General features: G+C 34.3%; 1 protein-coding gene across 6 annotated transcripts in view; it reads right to left on the bottom strand.

The window, feature by feature from the left end:
- Window positions 1-289: 289 nt before the first annotated feature.
- LOC127853683 (uncharacterized) overlaps window positions 290-21,933 on the bottom strand; it is a 171,132-nt gene continuing 149,488 nt past the window's right edge. For all 6 annotated transcript variants that reach the window (XM_052388397.1, XM_052388396.1, XM_052388398.1 and 3 more), the window contains 6 exons: window positions 21,679-21,748; window positions 12,556-12,729; window positions 6,074-6,390; window positions 5,472-5,581; window positions 4,949-5,271; window positions 290-4,695 (listed from right to left, as the gene is read on the bottom strand). In XM_052388397.1, coding sequence (XP_052244357.1) covers window positions 1,505-4,695; window positions 4,949-5,271; window positions 5,472-5,581; window positions 6,074-6,390; window positions 12,556-12,729; window positions 21,679-21,748 — 4,185 coding nt within the window. In that variant the 3' untranslated portion in view covers window positions 290-1,504. The remainder of the gene's footprint in view (window positions 4,696-4,948; window positions 5,272-5,471; window positions 5,582-6,073; window positions 6,391-12,555; window positions 12,730-21,678; window positions 21,749-21,933) is intronic.

The raw sequence follows: 21,933 nt of genomic DNA, 5'->3' as shown, positions 1-21,933 counted from the left end.
CCATTTCCGCGTAACACAGGTCGGTATAAATACTAGGCAATTTTTTCCCAGAGACTAAGCAGTGCTAAACCAGGGGAAACATGAAGTTCTTTTGTTGAATTTTTTTAACATTTTGGCACAAACAGTACTTGTAACTCAATAAATAATGGTGACCTTTTAAGCAGTTTACACAAGGGTTCCTATTTGGTTCGTAATAATTTGTTAAATGTTTGCAGATTTAAATTGTATTACTTATTCTTGGCATTAAGCACACTGTGTCAAATATAATGAAAATAAAAAAATAAGACAATTTATATTGAACATTTTTATTCAACAGTTTTATTAATAATGAAATAAGCACTATTATATTTCATAACTAATATTCATAAATATGCATAAATGTACATAATAATCATTGAATCTTTTCATGTACAAACCTGAGTTATAAAGAAGGCGTCAAAGTTTCATATAAAACAAGTAATACAATATACAAAATATTGCTAAAATATCATGCAGTTAATTAATCTACTTTATGGTTTGCAAATAAATTTTAATCATTTAAAAAATTTGCAACAGTTGGGTTGACAACTAGAAAGAATGACATCTAATAGAGGCTTCTTTTCATCCTAATTTAAATGACCCACATCATGCAAAAATGGGTCTTAAGCCACAAGCGGCCAGCATAGCTCCAAACCAATCTGCGCATTGGCACAGTCTGGTCAGCAGCTAGGATGTTCAATAATTAAACAACAAAACCTGAACAACTTTTAAGCAGTCAGGCTTGCTCTTGACAAGACTGCGCATCTGCGTAGGCTCGTCTGAAGCTTCACTGGCTGCTTATGGCATAAGATACCTTTTTGCATGATGCAGTTCAAATGGTATATAGAACTTTTTTACAAGGGTAGGGGTCTATGTACAATTCTCATATAGAAATAACTGTAAAATTACAATTAACATATCATATTGAATATAAACCAATAAGATACTAGTTTTTCTACAAGAAATTAAAAAGAACAAATTTTGTCCCGTTTTTTTTCTACATATCACAGTCACTCCTTATAACAACAGGAAAACTGTTGAATTATCAATTTTGAGGAGCATGTCGAATAACATCTGTAAAGATAAGATGTTTCAATATATTTACAGTAGTATATTATACAAGACAGCACATTTGAAAAATCTAACAAACTTTTGCTACATCAATTTGTACAGTTTTGATAAGCTACTCTTCTACAAGATGGAATGGAGGTAGGAAAAATATGTGCAGGATAAAAATGAAGAGTATTTTAAAGATATTCATGAATTAACTATTTTCTATACAGTTCAACAGATTTTAACTTTTGCATACATGTATATACTAATTATGAGCAGAATAAAATGATAAAATAATTCTAAAATGTTGAACACATTAAGTCAAATAAAATTTTGCAAATTGGAGAATATTCCACATTACTTGTTTCAATTACATACATATCACTCTTATATTATTTGAACGTCACATACAGTAATAAACATCCTCAAGCATTTACACATATGTGATGTCAGTTAGACTTGCGTCACTCAGTTCTTCCAAGTTGTCATTGTCACGACGACAACTAAGCGAGTATCTACAAGAACATTCCGAACTGTCTGAAGAACTAAATGAATCCCTAGCCAATGGTCCGAATTTCTTGACTGGCGAAACGGAATTTCTAGACTGGTTTAAACTACTCCTGCTGCTGCTATTACTCGACATGCTCGATCGCACAGTGTCGCTGAGAATAAAGTTTGTTTGTTCATCATGACTGGGTGTTGAACGAGACGATGATGCAAACGATGGCGATGATTTTGTTGATGATAATAGCGTGGTAGTTGAAACGGGTGATGAGTTTGCTGACGAAGATTTTCCGTCAACTTTTACGGTGTCAAAAATGTTACTTAGTCGTTTGACACTCCAAGGCAAGTCTTTCTCAGGATTTGGTCGATTGCTAGAACCATCCACTGAGCTTCTCCGTTCCCGCTGTGGCGGCACAGAAGACACTGATTTCACGACATTCATGCTAGTTGAAGACTTACTAAACTGTGGATTTCTGTAAGAGATGGGTCCCTGCGTATCTGTTACTGCTTTAGAAACAACAGTTTGTGAAATGCTGGGTTCAACTGACGACGCACGAGGCTTTAACACGCCACTTGCCCCCGGCTGACTTCCAGCATCACTAGAGGGGTTCACAGTTTTTACCTGAGTAGGAGGAGCACATGCTCGAATGTTTGTCACATTAGCACGATACAAGGAACCAGCCTCCTTGGGGGCACTCTGAACAGAGAAATCTGCACTGTGCGAAACATTAGGTCCCCTAAGCCGATCCACACTATTGACAACATTAGTTCTTGATCTGTTTGACACAAGTATATTGTCTCTTCGTTTGGGAACACCAAATGCACTGTGAGCATTTTGATTTGAGCTTTTGAACACATCACTTCTTGCATTAACAGTTTGTTGTGTACCTTGGGCAACACTGCGCTCTACAAGAACTGCGGAGTCATCCGCTGTGGGGAACAAATGCCTCCTTGCATCGCCAGGACTGGTTTCCTTCTGCTGGCTGTGATAGGGCGGGGGGTTATTGTACGGTGGGGGCTGAATGGGACGCGCCGTTGGTGTTGATTCATTGCTACTGGTCTTGCTACTGCCCGATGAGGTTCTTGAATGGCTGGGAGATTCAGATTTAGGATTGCTATTAGCCGCACTGAGCCCAACCTTCACTCCGGAGTAAGCTTCTAGTTCATCTCCTTTAGTTTGCAAAAGCGAAATGTTTTTACCATCAACAGTTAAAGGAGATGATTTCAGCTGTTCTTCGTGAAATCGTTTTAAAGATTCTTCATAGATTTTGTGAGGGTTATATTTTGGTTCCTCTTCTTCACTCGAACAGGAGGCTGTCTCAGACTCATCTGAGGAGACGCTGTCATTTTTTGAAACAATATTTGGTTCTTGTTTCACAGCCTGAGATACCAGTTGCCTTTCTTGGAACTGACGTATTGACTCCTCGTATAATTGTTTTGCACGCAGGCTAGCTTCCCGCTGACGTTCCGTCTCAATTTCGTCATCACTTCTCTTGTCTGGAGAAAGACCTTGTTTTAACAGTCTATTTCTGTGGACAGCAACGTCGTAAGCTGGTGGGTTTTCTGGCCTGTATTTTACAGTATCTTCAGAATGACTAGAGCTGTCGCTAGCACTTTTATGATGTTCAATCAATGGTTTAGAGGTGTTAAATCTCAATGGCACATTCGGTAATATTGTCTGGACCCTGTATGTTTCCACTTCATCTGAATCCCCATCATCTTCATCTTCACTTGATACTGAAGCTTCCTCCATTGGATATTTTTGTTTCTTGTTTGCAAAATCAGCCGCAGTTAGTATGAAATGATTACCTCGCACAGGCATATTTTGGGAAGGTTTTGCAGCCTGCGACTGGCTCGAAAGTCCTTGTAGAACAACACGGGGTGGGGGTGAGGAGCCTTGCAGCCCGGCACCATACATGGTCAGCTGCTTCATAAATGCGTTGTTGTTGTAGATATCCAAATGAGGAGATGCTTGTTTGTCTTTGGGATGAGGAACATCGTGCCGATCGAGCCCTTCTTGAGAACAGTATATGACAGACAGCTTTGGGGACTTGATAATATCCTCCGCCTCTTTAGACGTATTAGACCCAGAACCTCTTTGGACCAATGTTGGTTGCAAAGGGAATGATCGTCTTGCCTCAAGAGGAATTGGCGACCGCCTTTGCAGTTTTGGTGAGGTTTTTGGCGATATTAAATAGTTCACTTTACTCACTGGTTTCTTGTCAATTTTGAGGCCAACTTCACTATCATCATGGCTTATCCGTCTTTGTAAATGTTTGGAGCCAGAGTACATCACATGCTTTGATTGGTGACTCAGCCATTCTGACATGCCACTGTCTTCCTGGTCAGGTGTTTCTGCGGAGGAAGACATCGGCTCGGGACTATTTTGTCTGTTTAAGTAAGAACCAGAGGAGTCACTCAACACACTGTCACGAGAACTACTTAGCGAGTATTTCGACTGAGGCGACATCGGCAAAGCACCGTCACTTGTATTTTGTAAGTATAAATGATAACCACTTGGGGATTTGAGCAGTGTCAGCTCTGATTTTCGGTACGCTTTAACATTCAGTTCAGAATCTGCCTCCGAACTTTCCTCCACACTTTTCAGCGATTCTGTGGACCTTCGCTTAAACCGGTCCACACTCTGACTATTAGTCATTCGGTAAGACCGTGGTGGTATGTTAAAGTTTGCCTGAGAGAGGTATCGATTTGGCCGTCTATCATTCTCCATATTTGGCGAATTTGAATTTTCACCTTGACCTTTACGACTCCGTCGTCTAGGTGGAGGCACTGGATTCTGCAGATCGTAACCTTGATACAAATACTGGATCTCCAAACTGTTCAAACTATGACTCGCAGTTTCAAGTTCATCTTCATTTGAAATATCCCGCTGTAAAAAGTCTGAGTTACTACGGTTATAAGAACGCATGTTCGAAATTTCGTTGCCATTTCCGTCCTCATCACAGTATTGAGAGTCACTTATGAGACCGGAGTCTCCGCTCAGGTTTGATGGAGAGAAGTGGTGCGACTTCAGGGCACTTGGGCTCGAGTCAATCTCACGACCGTAAAGCACCTCGTGATCCAGACTGTCGATGGAAGAGTCGTCGCGACGGAAGTTACCTGGGAATAGACGAGAAAATAATGGGAATTGTGCATTCTGTTATTCTCATCAGTGTGAATGATATGATTATGATAAACCAAATCTTTATTGCATTATTACGTACAGTAAATGAATATATAAAACCTATTTTTTATTCAATGCATTTCAAATCGATTAAATATTGGCAAAGTCGCTAAAATATCACAACACATAATAATTTCACCAGTCACTTCCATTTTATAATGTTGGTTTTAAATCTGACAACACACTTACTGTGTGAGCTCAAAACGCTATGCATGCTGTCGGAGTCCGTGCTGGAATCTTGGCGCATTTTCTGCTCTACGTTGTCACCAAACAAGTGGACCGTGTCCTCCCCGAACACGGTGGCACAGTGCTCGATCATGAACTGCAGCACAGCAGGGGGCGTGGCCAGGGGATCGTTGTTCCCTTTTGGCCACAGGAGGCTCGGTGCAATACACACAGACAGGTTGTAGGCAGTCATTTTGTTTTCCTCTGACTTTTTATCAATGTGGTAGAGAACACACATGAAGTGGCGTAATAGCTCACGATTTGTGGCTGGCAGCTTGGATATTGTGCTGAAATATAAACAAGGTATGTTGTAGGAGTATCCACAAATATTTTTTTGGCCTCCTTGCATTAAATTTACTCTGCAATATTCATCATTCCTTCAATTGTTAAGACTTCATGGCTGTAAAACCTCATGCAACAGAATGCTTTTTTTATAAATATTTTATGAAAATATCATCTGAATAAAAACATACACTAAGATACTTACTCTTTTAGTTTGTTTGTTTTCTCTGCAGGATCATCCAAGCTGTTTGCTGCTATCCAGTCGTCAAATAGTTCCTCCCTCAGAAGACTCTTCGGAATACACCGCAAATAGTCCTGCAGAACATTGCATCCAGTATTAACACTACTCCAGGTTTCATTAACAATAAGCTTGCATATATTTACATGCTTCAACAATTTACATAACTGAAGTCTAGTGAAATGGAACCAAGTTGTCACATAATATAAATGAAAAATTGTGAGTTGTTACCCAAATTATTGGATTATGTTTCACAGCAAAACATAACACAAGGTTGCATAATCAATCAATTTCCAAGTTCTTCAAATGCACAGAAAAACAATCCTCATCTTTAACATGTTGCATGCTGGGAAATTTGTCGTCTGCTAAAATGCCGTCTGCTGAATTTCTAAAATTAGCATTTTCTTTGATTATGTTTCAAAGAATACTATCAGAATAGCAAACAGTTTGGATCCTGATGAGACGCCACGTTCTGTGGCATCTCATCTGGATCCAAACTGTTTGCAAAGGCCTTCAAAATTTGGTTCCAGCACTGAAAGAGTTAATTATAAAACTTGTTCATGCCTTACCTTGAGTATGGATCCTACAACCAGTGCCGGCCAGGTTTCTGAATTAATGCAGTCTTCCCCGTCATCCAGCTTCTGTCGCAGATCTTTCGCCAGTTTTGCATTGCACGATTTCCGTAGGATGCCCACTGTATATGGACCCTCTCGAAATAAAATCGTCAGCAACTCTTTTACTGGTTTCGCTATCAAGCATTCTGGCGATGTAACGTCCGTCAAGTTCCTGCCAAAGAGTTGAGGCTGGGGCTTTTTATCCTCCCGATTTTTGCGAAAAATAGTGAACTTCCGTTTTGTTTTTGTTGGTTTTGTTGCTGTTGTTTCTTCTGAAAGCAGATGAAAAATTAATTATTATTAGAATGCTCTTTATGTCTTTGTATTTTTCGTTGCAAATACCAGTTGTTTGTGTGACTGTGCGACAGTTTTCTGTATGTATGGTGTCATAACAATTTTCAAACACCTAGTTGTTTTGGTTCCCTTTGTAAATACCGGGGTAAATTGTGACTGTGTGACAATTCATACATGTATGTCTTCATGTTTTTGATCGAAGTTAAATGTATAGTTTGTTTTTCTAAACGTGTCACGACAGCAAAAGTAATATTTTAACTACATCTCAGCATTGTTGTTTTCAATACTTAAAATTTAAGCTGCATACATCAAGCTTGGACATAATCTATGGATTGTACTTGTTATTCAATAACAAAACATGAATGAATTTCTGGAGGAATCTATTATAAGCTTATCAGACAAACAATTTTGTTTTCATCAGGTCAGGCCACACCTTCAGACCGCAAACAATCAACCCTCCTAAACCTGTTTACAAAAAAATCAAATAGCCATGAAGGCTTCCAAATAGAGCAGAGGACAGCACATAACTAAGATAAATATAACATAAAACTTGACAGAAGGCACAGAGTGATTGACATGCCAATGAGAGAGTGTTGACAACCAAAATAATTAGGCAACATGAACCAACCATCATAGCAATGACCTTCAGGGCAAAAAACATGTGCATTTGACCAATCTAGCAGCCGTCACTAAGATACAGATGGGGAGTAAAATAATTTGGACGTGACTCAAATATCATTTCTGAATACTTTATACCCCCCACGAGCCATTAAAGGGGCTATCAGCCATTGCTGAACATGTTTTGATGACACCTGTGGTCTTTTAAGGGACAGCCATGTACATGCAATTACATGACAGGTAATTGCCCCAATTTTCGCTGCAGTAACGAGGAGCCTTGAAGGCAGACTTATGGAGTGTGTGGTCCTCCTAATTTGAGTGTACCAAATGTAAATTAAGGGTGATGTCATATAGAGACTGCAAGGTTAAATTGAAGCTTGATGGGTCAACCGGTACTTTAGTAATTACTAGTTTTTTATGTCATTGTCTCTTCTTATTTGAAGAATTCTGTACAGGCATTTGATAAGAAAGCTAAACAAAGGTAAACAAGCAATTACCTTTAATGAATTTTGTCAATGACTTTTTGATACTGTAAAATGAACTCCTCTTTCAATCTTTTCATTGGTTGAAGATACATCGTGCGAGATATTTAATACTCAACCAATATCTATTACACTCCATCAGAACTAATCAAAATTTTTTTTTTACAAAAAGGTGAAGATCCTAGTCGAAAAGTTGTTGACTCTTAAAATCAAAAGGTTAATATCTCCAAATTAATGGGAGGTCAATTTCGGTTTACCACCTATAGATTAAACTAAAAGCACTTACAAATCATGATTGAATTACTCGTGTGTGAACAGTTATGAAAACCAAGTAAGGATGTTCTATTGAAAACTTGTCAGAATCTGATTAGCTGTTTTCAAAAACAAGTTTTACTTTGAACTTTAGATGACTCTTACATTATTTTTTTATCGGTGAAGTGTCATAACCCAAGTTTTGATCAGTTTCTGGGCCTTTGTATTTTCCAAATAAAATCTTGAAAAATGCAAAATCTTTGTAATCATCCCATGAAATTTTTAGAAAATGTAAACCTTTTTTGATCACCTTATGAGATCTTGAGAAAATGCAACAATGGACAATATCAGGACGTTTTTTGCAAAAGTTATTCTGCATTTGATTTACGTTAAACAAAAACAACAACTTGGCTTAGTGTTTTTAAATAATAATTAACTGGACTTAAAATATTTAGGCCTTTAAGGTTTTAATTTTGGGCCATGCTCTGTGAAAAGGGGGTTTAATGCATGTGCATTAAGTGTCGTTGCTGATTAGCCTGTGCGTAAAAATTAATCAGAGACAACACTTTCCGCCTAAATTTGATTTTTGCTAAATAGAGACTTAAAATCTTGAAACGAAATATATCATAAAAGCGTAAAAGTGGATTGCACAACCTAATCTGGGATGACACAATGCACATGCATTTAACCCCTTTTTCACAGATTTGAAATATGCCGAAAAAAATCGCTTTTCTGCATGTGACTGTAAATTAATAAAACTAAATATTTTGCCATGCAAGCACAAACAGCGACAATTAAGGCTTGTTTGAGTCAGCTGGCTGGGATAACAAATTGAATGATTACCGTAAATTATCGAAAACAAGGATAGAAGCCTTTCGAAATTGACTTTGGTCACGCACGTTAATCACCCAAGCGTTACTCTAAACCAAACATTTTCATTCATAACTATTAGTGGTGTCTAACCTAACTTAAAGTTGACCGAGTCACAACACTTATGGGGGTATCTAAATATTCTTGCAATTTATTTTTTCCATTCAAATGATAATTTCATTTAAATGTGTATAATTATTTTGGCGACAGACAGCCATTTTGCTAGCATGCTAACCAAACATTAGACAAATTATTAAACACGGCAAATTAAGATCACCACAAATAAAGGATACTTTGAAACTGATATTATACAATTGTGTTCATTGAAAAGTGATCATTTTTCATAAAATGACAGGTATTCAGTATGGACATAAATAATACTTACAGCCCAAACTGACAACATGATTGGTGTGGATTAGGGTTTAAAATGCGCACTATATTAAATTATAAGGCAAATTATAATATTATGCATCAACCTAAAGGTGAACAGTCATATATACCCTCATGCATGTATCGGTACGTAAAACATGTATATAAAGAAAATTTAAGTTTTAAATTTCATTACATGCGCATATTAGTCATTTCCTTAATATTTACAAAATGGGATTAAAGGAATGCAGACGCAATTGTTGGTGCACTGCCTACGCTCTAAAAACTACAGTATCAATGTGACTAATACAATTATATGCAAAAATAATTAAACTGATAAAATCAGAACATTGAAAAAAGCTGATTAAAATAACAATTGGCAAGTATGCAACTACAATATACATGATGTATTGTGTTAGGACAATCGGTGGTGTGTAACCATAATGCTGCTCTGTGTAACATTACATGTGGCGCAGACAGTTTTCACACCTGGTGGGGTCAGAGGGTTTAGGGTTGGCAACAATTGATCTGCGGCCAAAAACTGGATGACAATAACTGAATATAAGGTGTGTAAAGTACCAATTAAATATTGAATCAAAACATTGTACTGGCAAAGGTGCAATTCAACCTACAAGGTCAGGTTAAATTTATAAAGACTAGTTCTACCAATAACAATTGTGTCACCCACATGATATAAAGCTGTTCAAGTATTTTTAAGAAAAGAACAATAAAGGACTTAAGGGAGATTTTATTTTACCCGTCACTTTTTAGCTTAGGCTTAACAGAAGCAGCAGTTTTTTTGAACAGATTAGAAATACATTGTCAATAAAAAAATATGCATTCACTTACTTCTGAATTACTATTCAATTTAAAAAGTTTACACCAGCATTTTTGATTTGACAGATAAACAATTATGACCAGGAATATCCTCAAGATATTTTTTCTATTGTTTAAAACACCTTGCGCATTGCCCCGAACCATAATTAGATCCAATTAGGTAATTCATTACCAAAATTCCCCCTAGGGTCTCAAACAAAGAAATGTGTTTCCGTTATTTTAGTACATTATTTTATCTATCAAATAATTTCAGCTTCTTTGCATGACTTTTATAACCTTTAAGCTGTCAGCAAGTTTATTCATGTCAAATGTGGACATAAAACTGTAACTTTAACAATGCATGCTTAGAGACAAAATAAAAAATATGTTGATTGTTTATAATGAATGGGGGCGTTTGGTGTGTGTTTCTTTATTGTTGATAAAAAAATAGAATCCTTAAAAATATAGCTTTAAATGAGGTATTAAACAATGGAACTGAGTAGATTTAGTTCAAATGATTATCAAATATATCAAAACATCAAAAATATTGCATACTCAAGTGAAAAGAGAGCCATGCAGGCACATGGGGAATATGAAAATATTAATCCAACTGTAGACAAGATGTAATTTTGAATATTTAATCACCAAACAAAATATTGTGATCACTTTCACAGTGCAAAGCAATTAATATCTACTCAATTTTAATTTTGACTAGTAAATACAAAATAAACTCATCATTTTGCAACTCAGGGTAATTGATGTGGTTTTCAATACTAAACCTAAACCCCCAGGGGTTCTAGCTGAAAAATGTTTATAATATCAAGCAAAAATGTGATGAATGAGTAATGGAGAATTCATGAAATGTTCTATCTCTACAGATGGTATTAACAAGTTTCTACCGATGGTATTTACAAGTTTTTCAATCACATCACAATTTGTCAACAATGATTTATATACAATAATGTTTTCATTGATAATGTAAATGTTGTTGTTTACACTGGATCATGAGGACTACTCAGAATCTTAATTGTTTATAAATCTCATTTTAATGGACTTAAATCAAAACTGTGTTGTTATCTTTGACCTTTGTGTCATAATGTAATTTGTCACATTCAGGGATGGAGGGACATGATTTTCAAAAGCAATGAAGCTGAGTCAAACTATAACTGATTGCTTGTTTTTGGGAGTGTGTTAATGGCATAGTGTGGTAAAGAAAGTGAACTTTATAACCTCATTAATGTTAGCTGAGCATTGAACCCATTTATGCCTAGCGTCTAGAAAAAAGGCCCTGGCAAACAGCGTAGACCCAGATGAGACGCTGCATCATGCGGCGTCTCATCAGGGTCTGCGATGTTTGCTTAAAGGAATTTCTGTAAGAAATATTCTAAATATAGAAATAAATATACAAGACATCCCTAATTTTGGAAATAAATTGATCCAATTTAGAAGGATGGGAGAGTCCACTAGGCATAAATGGGTTAAATAGTATATATTTATCACGCAATTTGGAAATCAACAGAATGTCCGGTTCTTAGTATTGGTGGGTTTAACATTAAATGTACTTTTCATAAAAAACAAATGAAAATCAACATAACAACATTCTATCAAGTGTGGACATATTTAAAGAATTGAATCACCTGCAATAAATGTCCAAACAAGGTAACATTTATTGGGCCCTCCCTCCATTTACCTATAATTTAAACTGAAATAATTGTCACATTTGCATCTGGTACATGTTGCGAGGATTAACAGCCATGAATGTAAAATGAGAATTCTTCGTATTCATTAATAACCACAGGCGTGACGTTTGATGGCCGCATAAACTGTCTAATTAATGATGATGGCGTAAATTATGCGCAAGAATTTCATGGATTCGCGATTCTCAAAAACAAGATTTTGTGGGTGTTAATGTAAAAATTTGTTGAAATATGCATATAATGTTATCCAAAATATTGTTAACTTTTAAAAATATGCTTAATGATCTTTTTTACATGCACAGATTTATTTTATTTTTAACTCTTTTCGTATACAAACTAAACTGTTTGATCGATAAGATAATATAGAAGTATATTTATCCCTGTAAAGGCACCCAAACAAACTTAAAAAAATATGTCTGAAGTAAACAGCATTAATCTGGATTTGTTTTGCACTTACTTTGTTCAGTTAAAACATTGCATCAATATTATTAGCTATTGCCTAGCCTTGGCTATATAATTATACAACCCACTAAAATTGCCTTATTTAGTGCAATCTAGCCATCAAAACTCTTTCGAAGAGGGTATAAAGCATTGCATCACATGACACAACAAGAATTTCACATGTCTGCATGATATCAGAAAGTCAATATGACAGGTAAGTGGCCAAATTTTGTAACTAGATGCCTTAAATGCTGCCTTTGAATAATTATAAGCAACCTATCATAAATTGCATAGGATTTTGCCTATGTCTTATGAAAAGCATAATCTATTTAACACCTTCTAGAGGCTAATAAATGTTTCAAGATTAATTATTAATGGGTAAGCACTATTCCAAGGATGGTCATCAAAGTTTTCTCTTTTCCTAATTGTATTTGTTTTCTGGATAGAATTCTCCACTAAATTTTAGAATTTTAATATATCAGCCCAACATGCAGTATTTTAAAAGGCAAACAAACATTATTTTACACTACAGAAAAAAATAATTAAAGGATAAACAAGTAACATTTCCTAGCTCTTAATCACTTTATCCTGTACTAACCGAGGCTGTGCCGTTTTTGCGACTTTTTGGTCTTCAAAAAGAACTCGTTTTTGTGGTTGTTTTCCGTCATTTCCTCCACAATTCGCTGGATCTCATTTGGGGGCATGTTGAAGTCCTTGTGCTTCACAAAGTCTCGTATTTGGCTCATCTTGATTGCGTAAGGCAGCTCATGCCCTAAAAGAAGAGAAAATAACGTTTACATTTTAAAATTTGCTTAATTAAATAGCAAACGAAATCAGTCAGTGCCCTAAAAGAAGATATCAATGTTAAATTGGCTTCATTGCACAATTCAATAAGTGTTCTCACAAATGTTTTAATTTAAAATTGGCTTGATTGCATATGGCAATAACTTATCTAAAAGGAAGAAAATTCTTGTTCAATTACTGGCAAAGTCTTACAAGTTTATCCTCATTACTAACATAAGCATACAATTTTTTTCCATCTTGTTTTCATTGTAGGAGTCCAATACACTAACATTATTGTGTCCAACATTAATTAAGTGTCTTCACATTACTAATTTGTTTCATTAAAAACAAATAATCCCCCCCTCACCCTCAAATTAATACATTAACAAACATGTGCCATGTTAATTGCAACTTTTTCATTTAGAACGCACCAAAATCAAAACACCTTACTTTCACAATAATGAGATATGAGATTTAAAAGGCTTTTGGACCTTCTGATCATGATTATTTGCAAATATTATATTTTAAAAGGCATGTGAGTGCATTAAATAGTTTTTGATTTTATTTGACTTTATGCTTTAAGTACATTTTTATGTCCACATATTGTCAAAGCATGATTTATACTGACATATTATAACTTGGGGAGGGTAAATATGGGGCTTTAAAAAATTATTGACAAGTACTCTTAAGTTATCTCAGATGATCTTTCTTATCAGTGGCATTTTGAGTATGTTTTGTCAGCTAATATCAGAATGTTGTTTGCCAAATTATCAAAGATGATCATGATAATCTATTCACATCTCTAAATGTGTTGTATATAACACGTTATATGCATGTTATTTACACATAACATGATTAGTGAATAGTGAGTTACAGGAGCTCAATAACTTGTTCAGCACATATACAACCTAATTAGTATTATAATTAAGCAACTAGTCAATTACAGGAAATAATTTTCTTGCTGAACAAATTTACAGCATAACTTTTATTAAAAAATAATTTTCCAATATATGTATTATCGTTGAAAAAAAATACATTCATTACAGTATACTGTAATATTGCCATGCAAAATGTTCATACTGTTATACAATTTTGATGTCAGATAATTCATAATTTAATAAATTAAATTTTAGACTTGACAGACAATAATGATTTTTTAATAAATGTTTCATAAAAAGAGACAAGAAATACACTAAATAAATATTAGTGTATGTATCATTAATTTTGTAATATATTTAATAATAATATTTACCTGCAGAAGTTGTCATATTCAATAAAACCATAGTGTCACTGTATGTATAGTGTTCTTTAACTCACATGTAATCCAATACATAAATTAAATAGGAATTATTTCTTCATTAAAAAATGTGTCCTCATTCACTAAATAGTCCATGCCATTACTTCTTCAATTTACTCTTCAAAACTGATTCTACAACATAACAGTAAATGAAAAGCTAGAGTATAGTATAGTGGTTAGTTATCAATCAAGGTCATGTGACCAGTTGACATGCTGTCAGCCAATCAGAATTGTTGGCTATTTTTAGAAATAGCAATCATCTAAGCTATGAAAGCATGTCAAATGGTACACTTACAAAACGATTTAAGTCTGCATGGTTATCATACATTTTTATAGTTCAAACACTAACAAAGTCCATTTATTGGGCCTTGTAGTTTATAAGGTAAATATTTGTTCAGCTTTTGGTAACAAATCAGTTCACAAATCTGGGTTATAGAAAAAATTGATATAAATTGAAAAAGCAGACTTTGGTTTAATACAAAATGTAAGCATTTAGAACTGAAAGGAAGGTACTTCAGCTATATTTTTCGATCTATACACTTAATGGTAAGTGTCCAATGTTACACTTAAATTGCTGCTCAAGTTATGAAAGCTTATTGATTTCTTAACAAAAAGCTATTAATAAAGGACTAAATTATCACATATTATGGCACTATTTTCTTGAGTTTGAAGGAATTGATATAACATTTTTCTTATGGAAAGATAATCAAATAAATAAATTTCACATACATTTCTAATCTTTTATATAAAAAAAGAAGAAACTTCAATAAAAGTTCTTAAATTATTTTTTTTAATTGACATGATTTTATTTACAATAATACAATGTAAGTAATATTAATGAAAATTTTATTTATCTATTTTATTTTTAACAATATGAAACCTTCATTAAAATTATTAAATTGGGTATTACATGCTATTTATTATAACTGAATGTCCTATTCACCTTGATCCAATATCTCTTTACAGTTCTTTCAGTGTACTTTCAAGAAGCATAAGTATAAATCATAATGGGAGAATATGAAAACAAACTTGTTGTTTGATCCAATCACGTGTTTAAGAAAAACAAACAATATGATCCCATAATGTAGAAATATTGCAGGAATGTCATCAACCTGGGACTGACCACAGATAAGCTGCTTCCAAAGGCTTGGTCAACAAAAGGGATTTTGATAATCTGGATTAAGCCTTAAGTTTTGTTCCCTGTCCGCTTTGCTGGGGTGCTATGTATTTGGCACAAAGATAGCAAGTCTGTAGACTATTAGAATACTAAGTCAATACATGAATAAATCTTTTGTATGATAAAATAAATGCAAATAGTTTATATGCCATTATCAAGCTAGATCTTTGTGTTTTTTCTCTGATGAACAGCTTGAGGAAATTACAAAACATTTTAATTTTCAGTGAAATATGTAAAATTTAAATATTGTTTTGAATATCATATCCCAAATGACAATTTACTTTTGCATGTTTACTCCATATGCAAAAAAATAATACCAGTAAATAGCCCCCCAAAAAAGCATAAATGATATTAAATAAAATAAAATCAAAACAAGGAAACACATAAGTAATAACTTCTAAAGTGTATAATACAAATACTTTGATTGTGATACATGTGCAAGTGTTTTCTTAACAGCATAAATGTACTCTTTTGGACTTCACATTTTTAAAGACTGTTGTAACGCTATATGGCTTTGTTTATAGTCCCTATTAAAGCCTGAATATCTCTCAAAAAGCCACTTATATTGGCTAAAGACCTAATTACAATATTTTTGCCTGACATGTTGACCATTTTGTCGCCATTTAAAACACTCCCTCAACCCACACTGCAGACAGACTTGTTGGCACTAAGAGACAGTACAAGGTCAGCTAATTTACTCTCCTTCTTTGATAATTCGCATTAACTATTAATGTTGAATGATAAATATTTAAAATTAAGGCATCACAGTTTTTCTTTTTCAATACATTTGCGAAATTTCTTCCCTCAAGGCTGTATTTAAAGAGCTACTCTTTTTATTAACTGTAGATAATGTCTAAAATCATTTTGCACTATGTTTTCCCATGAGAATAAAAGTGGAACAAATCATTACTGATTACATCAATGAATAAAGACTTGCAGATTTATTCATGCCATGCATGAAAATTGCATTTCAAATATCTCTGAACAATAGTCTTCAATTATTAGCCGGGAAAATTGCTTTAAAAAAAATGTTATTACAATGTTGAACAAAAAGAATCTTTAAACATGAACAAATCAACAGTTGTAGGTGAAACAAATGTACCTGCATTACAAAGCTATATTAGACACAACACTTTGGTACTGAACCTTTGATAAATATTTCGACTTATACGAACATTCCCAACTTTCTGTTTGCAGCTGGTAAACACTCCCCCTCGACTAATGACCCCATTCAAGTAGCGGTCAAGTACCAGTTTAATGTCTGCCATACATGGCAAGGAATTAAAGGCCTCCACTCGAAAGGCAGGTTTGAAAAAGTCAATTCTTGTGTTCAACTTAAATGCTTGGGAGCAAGCTAAGAGATTTAGGAATGTGCCGGCTTTTAAATTTCCCAACTATCGACCTATTCCATGTCAGTGGTTTGGTGGTTGAGCCCAATTGTATCACCTTTACCTGACTTCCGTACTCATGCAGAGTTCGATGCAATTGTGGATTTATTCACAGAATGCAGGCTTAAGTGCGAGCAAACATTTTTAGCCAATGGAAAAAGTTTTTAGTTAGTTAATATTCTTTAGCAATTGATAGTTTAAAAAACCTTTATTGCTGGCATGATAGTTTTTTTCTTTATGTTTTCCTATTTACATAGATGCGCTTTAGAAATATTGATCCGTAATTATGGATATAGACTTTGTATTGTGATATAAATTACTTTTTATCAAATTTCAGATCTTTAACATGTCTGAATGTTCACAGAGTAGAAGTCTTAAATGATGATGAACTAAATATGATAAGGTTCATAATGGCATACATACAAATGACTGCTAACTCGTGTATTTATCAATTCATACTAACAACCTTTTAAGTTTGTTTTCCCATGTTCATAGATTGCTGAAATATTACTGTAAATTCAATTATGTACATAAATTGGTGTGTATTACAAGCAGTTTTCACGCGTATACAGTCCTTAAGCACAAGTTTTGTAAAGATATTTTGTATCCTGTGTGTGGGTTTGTGATGAATTGTAAGTCCTGTAAAACAAAAGTATTTACATTCAAATTCTGCAACTTAAAATAGTTCAAAAAGAGTAAATTATAATTGCAATCATCTTTCCTTGGTTGGAAAATAGTCATGTAATACTTCAAATTAATTATTATCAGTTTTTGCACACCATATAATCTCCCTATCAGTGATTATGAGCTAATAACTGGACGATTAGTTTGATCACAACTGAGTACAAATTGTACCTATTAATCGTACCGGCCAGATACATATACACTGTCCATCTAACTAGTGCAGCGGTACAATTAGTTATCACTGCTTTTATCAGTTAATATGATTCAATGAGATAAAGCATATCATCAGTTGAATTGTAATTGCGATTACACCGACCAGATATAAATGTATGCTCATATATTTGCTGCCAAATTAATTAACTGTAGATGATAACTACTGATACATTTTCTCATCTGTATTTTAAGTGTATGAAATAAATGTTTTAACCCTTTACCACTTTCATATGCATTTTGATGCATTCGTAGTCCCATAGAAAGTTACATTTAATTAAAGACCTTTATTGCTTAATTCAAGTTTTAAAGGCTTCATTTCCAACCCTTAGATACTGATGAGCGGCAATCAGCATAAAACCTGAACAGAATGCGAGTCACTCACAGGCTGTTCTGGTTTTATGCTGTTTGCACATAGCCATTTTCACTTTGCTTCTAAGTGGCAAAGCATTAAAATACCTTTCAAATAAATACTAATTCTCTGAAATGCACATAACTATGAGAGCATAAATTGTTTTTATAAAATACATAACAATAGTTCATTGTGTATTTTACAACAACATACATATTTACCCAAAGGTTGTATTAATATTACAATTGCAAACTTTGAGGTCTGAGCTTAAGACAACATGGCTTAATGCATGAGCATAGTGTCGTTCCAGATTAGCCGTCTGCTCAGGCTAATCAGGGAGGACAATATCCCCCTTTACTGGATTTTCACAAAGAAGATACTTCCTTTAACCCTTTGCATGCTGGGAAATTTGTCGTCTGCTAAAATGTCGTCTGCTGAATTTGTAAAATAAGCATTTTCTTCATTTTTTTTCAAAGAATACTATCAGAATAGCAAACAGTTTGGATCCTGATGAGACGCCACGTTCTGTGGCGTCTCATCTGGATCCAAACTGTTTGCAAAGGCCTTTAAAATTCAGCTCCAGCGCTTTAAGGGTTAAACAAAAAATACCATGAAAGCGGATGTTTTAGGCGCAGGAATGTCACTGTATTAAAAAATATGGGCCGGTAATAAAATTAACTGGAATTCCCCACCCCAAAAAATCCTAGCTACAATCAAATCCATGCAATATCAATTAAGAGCTAAAATTGAATTCACAACAAAACAGACATTCTTGTAATCAGTGTGAAATGTGAATATATGTATGCCCTATTTGCTTTTAATATAACACCCAAGATTGACGCAGTGCTAATTTGCGTCACTGTTTCAGATAGTACTGGTCCTACTTGGTAACTATCATTCAAATCAACGAATTATTTTTCAATGGGACCTGCCTTTAGACCTATAATCTGCATCAAAGGATGTCTCTTTGATGGTTTTAAAACATTAATCTGAAACAGCAGTTTGGATGAAAATTTTGTTTTAAAAGATTATCTAATGTGTTATATTTGTTGCCATGTCTGCAATAAAAGATGGCTCTTTATCACGTGAACCTGTTTAACAGTCTGAAAAGGTAATTCATTTTCACATAAAACGTGTGAAAGTTATTATTGGATAAATAAGATTGGAGCTGCTGGAGCCTTCATATTATCACATTGCAAAATGAAATACAATACATGTACTACTGATCTATTTTTCTCTCTTTCATTGTCATTACTATTAGGGTTTAATGAATGAAAAGATACAATGATTGGATGCTTTCCTTGGTCACACAACACTCTAAATTCAAAGTTTTGATGAAACATAATTAAGAAATCTAGTATTTGAAGTGTTTCATGATGCTTCACAAAATTTAGTCTTTCATTTAAAACTAAATTCACAAAACCAGAAACTGGGACTACTTGTGTCCTATGGATCATTAAATAATCACGCAAATAGGTTACTCAGTGTGAGTTAAATGTTTACCATAATAACAAGCCAATCCTCTTTAACAAACTTGTTTTAAGATTTTTGTTACAGATCTGTTGTATATCATACCGCTTATTTTGTACATTGAAAACTCCCATTCCAGCTTGCTAATTCAAGATGTAATCTAAAAGTGATTATATTTTCTGTCTAGTGCATCTCTTCATCAAATTGGATGTATGGAGGCAATAAGTTTAACATAATCCATAAAGTCATCTGAAAACCATCTGTTGTTATTTATTGTAAATAATGAGTTTGAATGTATTTTTACACTTAATTGTTGACAAATTGTATGCATTTTGATATTTCGTAATCTGTCAACAGATTATACGGCAAGTGGCTTGGCAAAAACAGGTTAAATGACCTTCACGCTAAATCTCCATCATGTCCGGCCCGGCCCGTGCTCACCCCGCTGACTTGTCAGGATCAGAATCTCCGCAACAGGATATATGTCAAGAAAATAATTGTTTGAATGTTTGAAACACAAAGCACCATAACAGGTGTTATCAAGGATTAGTTTTAACAGAATGTACCAGTTGATCCAGGACGCTATTTTACGTAGATGCATCAAGTCTGTTTTATTCCCATAACACGCCTAATTTATTTTCTTGCATCTTGAATCCCCATTTATTCCTGTACCAATCAAAGTACTTGGGATTTGAGAAGGTCAAGGTCAGTGTCACTGTGAGCCTTCATGAAAAGCGTAACAGGACGTAATAAAACTGAGATGAAAGCAAGCCTTGCTAAAGATAGAGAAAATAAAATCAACCTGTAACTAATAAAGAAATAGGTATTTTTTATTTGAGATTATATCTACATTTCAATACACTTAAATAGTCATTAAATAGGTTACATAAACTGAAATGAGTTTCAAAGGTTACATTTTCTAGCATGCTTTCACTTTGTTATGAAAATTGGGAACTAAATATAGCTCCCATAATTTGAAAACAAATCTAAATAACTAACATTACATTTCATAAAATTGGTATATTTTAAGACAAGTAAATTAAAGAGAACAGTAAGCCTCCAATGAGATTGTATGCTTTTGAACTCTAATTAATGAAAACCTAGGAAAGTATAAGCAAACAGGACCTTAAAAGATGGATTATAGTTAATGTCATTTCTTACCTTGAAAATTAGCATAATTACTAGAAATATTTAACCGACTTCAGGATGCACTCTTGTTTACTTGAAAACAGATTTATGAAAAACAACAACATATTAAAGAGTGCTGTCCGCCAATAAAAATATTTTAACAAATATTATGCAAATGCTCCCAAAACATGGTAATGTCTTTTTAACTCCGCACATTCTTTGTGCATACTTGTCAAAATTAATTATTACCAAACAAGATAAAACTGATATCTAGGACAAAACATTCCAGCATAAAAAATGTTATTAAATTTTTAGCAAATAGTATTCTATTCATATGAGGCACGTTGGTGAATGTATTTAGTAGAGTGTAACCTACATGTTATGTGCTCTCCAGTCAAATGAAGAACATTAAGCTGTTTATCATATACACCTGGGCCCATTATACATGCAAACTGTCATACTTGACGGCATGTCAGCTTGAATAATTGCTCATTTAAATCAAATTACTTAAACATGTATGAAAAATGAAAATAATATCACAAATATTTTGCATTAAAAAGCAATTCAGTTAATTTTAATTATTGCTATCATTTCAGGTTTATCTATACAAAAAACATTTAAAATGAAATAACTTAAAACCTGAAGTTACATTTAAATAAATGTCAATGGAAGGCTGCCTGCTTGGAACAATTTTTAAGGGCATCGCAAGGAGCCAATACAGCACAATATTATTTGCAGCAAATTAAGTGTCCCCTTGATGCCAGAATCTTTCTTTGCACATACCGCTGATAAAGAGTTGTGCCGTTAAAGTGCTTGTTCGCATGGACTCCCGCAAATAGGTAACCAATAAATCACCAATAGGTGTAATCGATACGTTCACATTGCAAATGAGCACTCCTGAGTTTGATCCCAACTATGGCAGCCTTCTCAAGACCTTTGCACTGACACTCAAGAAAATACACTCATGGGTGTATCTTAATGCCCTAGGCTTTGTGATAGAAACAAAGCTAAAATAAATTAAGCTGACCTCTTGGAAAACATGCTTTTATGGAATTATTCGTTTCAACAAAGTCTCCTATTAGCGAAAAATCAAATTTAGTTGGAAAATGTCATCCCTGATTAGCCTGTGCGGAATGCACAGGCAAATCTGGGACGAAAATTTATGCACATGAATTAAGCCCCGTTTTCCCAGAGAAAGGCTCAAATTGATTGAAATATAAAGGAACACTCACCACAGAGTGGGTAAGGGGACTCATCTGGACCCATTCGACACCACAGCTGGAAGTCCTTGGCCTGATCCTCCTGGAAAACACACACGTGCCACTATTGGATGTTAATTTCTGAATGGTTTGTTTATGGTATAAAATGTCTTATGTCTCCATAACTCACCATATCAACAATGGTTCTTTGTAGCTTTCTGAAGTTTCATCTTACTTTAGTTTAGAGATCCCGCAATGAACAACATGTCAAGAAGTCCACAGAAATGC

Source organism: Dreissena polymorpha, chromosome 12 (genome assembly GCF_020536995.1).
Source record: "Dreissena polymorpha isolate Duluth1 chromosome 12, UMN_Dpol_1.0, whole genome shotgun sequence".
NCBI classification, from domain to species: Eukaryota; Metazoa; Mollusca; class Bivalvia; order Myida; family Dreissenidae; genus Dreissena; species Dreissena polymorpha.
This window is presented reverse-complemented; position numbering and strand designations above follow the sequence as displayed.